Here is a 2211-nt window from a genome sequence, read left to right on the forward strand (position 1 = left end):
CAGAGACAGACCTACAGTCCAGAGACAGACCTACAGTCCAGAGGAAGACCTACAGTCCTGAGACAGACCTACAGTCCAGAGACAGACCTACAGTCCAGAGGAAGACGTAGCAGTCCAGAGACAGACCTACAGTCCAGAGGAAGACCTACAGTCCAGAGACAGACCTACAGTCCAGAGACAGACCTACAGTCCAGAGGAAGACCTACAGTCCAGAGGAAGACCTACAGTCCAGAGACAGACCTACAGTCCAGAGGAAGACCTACAGTCCAGAGACAGACCTACAGTCCAGAAGAAGACCTACAGTCCAGAGGAAGACCTACAGTCCTGTGAGTGTGTGTGTACCTGCAGAGGAAGACGTAGCAGTCCTGTGTGTGGAAGTGTCCAAACTCCTCCTCCGGCAGACGAGCAAACTTCTTCCCCTCCAACACGAATCCTTCCATTCCATCCAAATCCTCATTCCACTCCTCCATCATCTGCTCTGCCTGGAGAGAGAGGAGATGGAGGGAGGGAGGAGGGAGGAGAGAGAGGGAGGGAGAGAGAGAGAGAGAGAGGAGGAGGAGAGAGAGGGAGGAGGAGAGAGAGAGAGGGATGAGGAGGAGAGAGAGGGAGGAGGAGGAGAGAGAGAGAGAGAGAGGGATGAGGAGGAGGAGAGAGAGAGAGAGAGGGATGAGGAGGAGAGAGAGAGAGAGAGGAGGAGGAGGAGGAGGAGAGAGAGAGGGAGGAGGAGAGAGAGGGAGGAGGAGAGAGAGAGGGAGGATGAGGAGAGAGAGAGAGAGGAGGAGGAGAGAGATGGAGGGAGGAGGAGGAGAGAGATGGAGGGATGAGGAGGAGAGAGAGAGGAGGAGGAGGAGAGAGATGGAGGGAGGAGGAGGGGGAGGAGGAGAGAGAGAGGGAGGATAAGATATACCTTTTTCCTGTTACATATATTACTTGATATGATGTTTTTATGGTATAATGATGTCATGTCACAGTATCGTGGGGACCAGGTTAGAGTTACTAGATAAGTGGTGAGGAGACAGAAAATCTACATTCCATTATGTCAAAGGAGATTACTGATGTTTAGGATAGCATGAGTGATGTTTAGGATAGCATGAGTGATGTTTAGGATAGCATGAGTGATGTTTAGGATAGCATGAGTGATGTTTAGGATAGCATGAGTGATGTTTAGGATAGCATGAGTGATGTTTAGGATAGCACGAGTGATGTTTAGGATAGCACGAGTGATGTTTAGGATAGCACGAGTGATGTTTAGGATAGCATGAGTGATGGACAGGATAGCATGAGTGATGTTTAGGATAGCACGAGTGATGTTTAGGATAGCACGAGTGATGGACAGGATAGCATGAGTGATGTTTAGGATAGCACGAGTGATGTTTAGGATAGCACGAGTGATGTTTAGGATAGCATGAGTGATGTTTAGGATAGCATGAGTGATGTTTAGGATAGCACGAGTGATGTTTAGGATAGCACGAGTGATGTTTAGGATAGCACGAGTGATGTTTAGGATAGCACGAGTGATGTTTAGGATAGCATGAGTGATGTTTAGGATAGCATGAGTGATGTTTAGGATAGCATGAGTGATGTTTAGGATAGCATGAGTGATGTTTAGGATAGCATGAGTGATGTTTAGGATAGCATGAGTGATGTTTAGGATAGCATGAGTGATGTTTAGGATAGCATGAGTGATGTTTAGGATAGCATGAGTGATGTTTAGGATAGCACGAGTGATGTTTAGGATAGCACGAGTGATGTTTAGGATAGCACGAGGGATGTTTAGGATAGCACGAGTGATGTTTAGGATAGCACGAGTGATGTTTAGGATAGCACGAGTGATGTTTAGGATAGCACGAGTGATGTTTAGGATAGCACGAGGGATGTTTAGGATAGCACGAGTGATGTTTAGGATAGCACGAGGGATGTTTAGGATAGCACGAGTGATGTTTAGGATAGCACGAGTGATGTTTAGGATAGCACGAGTGATGTTTAGGATAGCACGAGTGATGTTTAGGATAGCACGAGTGATGTTTAGGATAGCATGAGTGATGTTTAGGATAGTGACTTGGGGTAAAGAGTGATGAACATCAAAGACAGGGAGTGCCCATGGAGACCAGATGTATGCCAGTAAGAGGGTAACAGAAGGTATATAAGGTAGAGTGTCTTCTTTGTTCCAAGTTAGTTCGTAGCACCAAGGGGGCAAAGCTCTGGTCATTG

The 2211-nt window shown here is 47.0% G+C and overlaps 1 protein-coding gene across 1 annotated transcript in view; it reads right to left on the reverse strand.

Annotated features, from left to right (window-relative positions):
- Positions 1–478, reverse strand: part of LOC311114598 (protein flightless-1 homolog) — a gene marked incomplete at its 3' end in the record, with an annotated part of 3757 nt that extends 3279 nt beyond the window's left edge. The window contains exon 1 of the mRNA XM_084189838.1: positions 343–478. Coding sequence (XP_084045964.1) covers positions 343–473 — 131 coding nt within the window. The remainder of the gene's footprint in view (positions 1–342) is intronic.
- Positions 479–2211: the final 1733 nt, after the last annotated feature.

This window comes from Coregonus lavaretus (genome assembly GCF_964263955.1).
Source record: "Coregonus lavaretus genome assembly, contig: HAP1_SCAFFOLD_9703, whole genome shotgun sequence".
NCBI lineage: Eukaryota > Metazoa > Chordata > Actinopteri > Salmoniformes > Salmonidae > Coregonus > Coregonus lavaretus.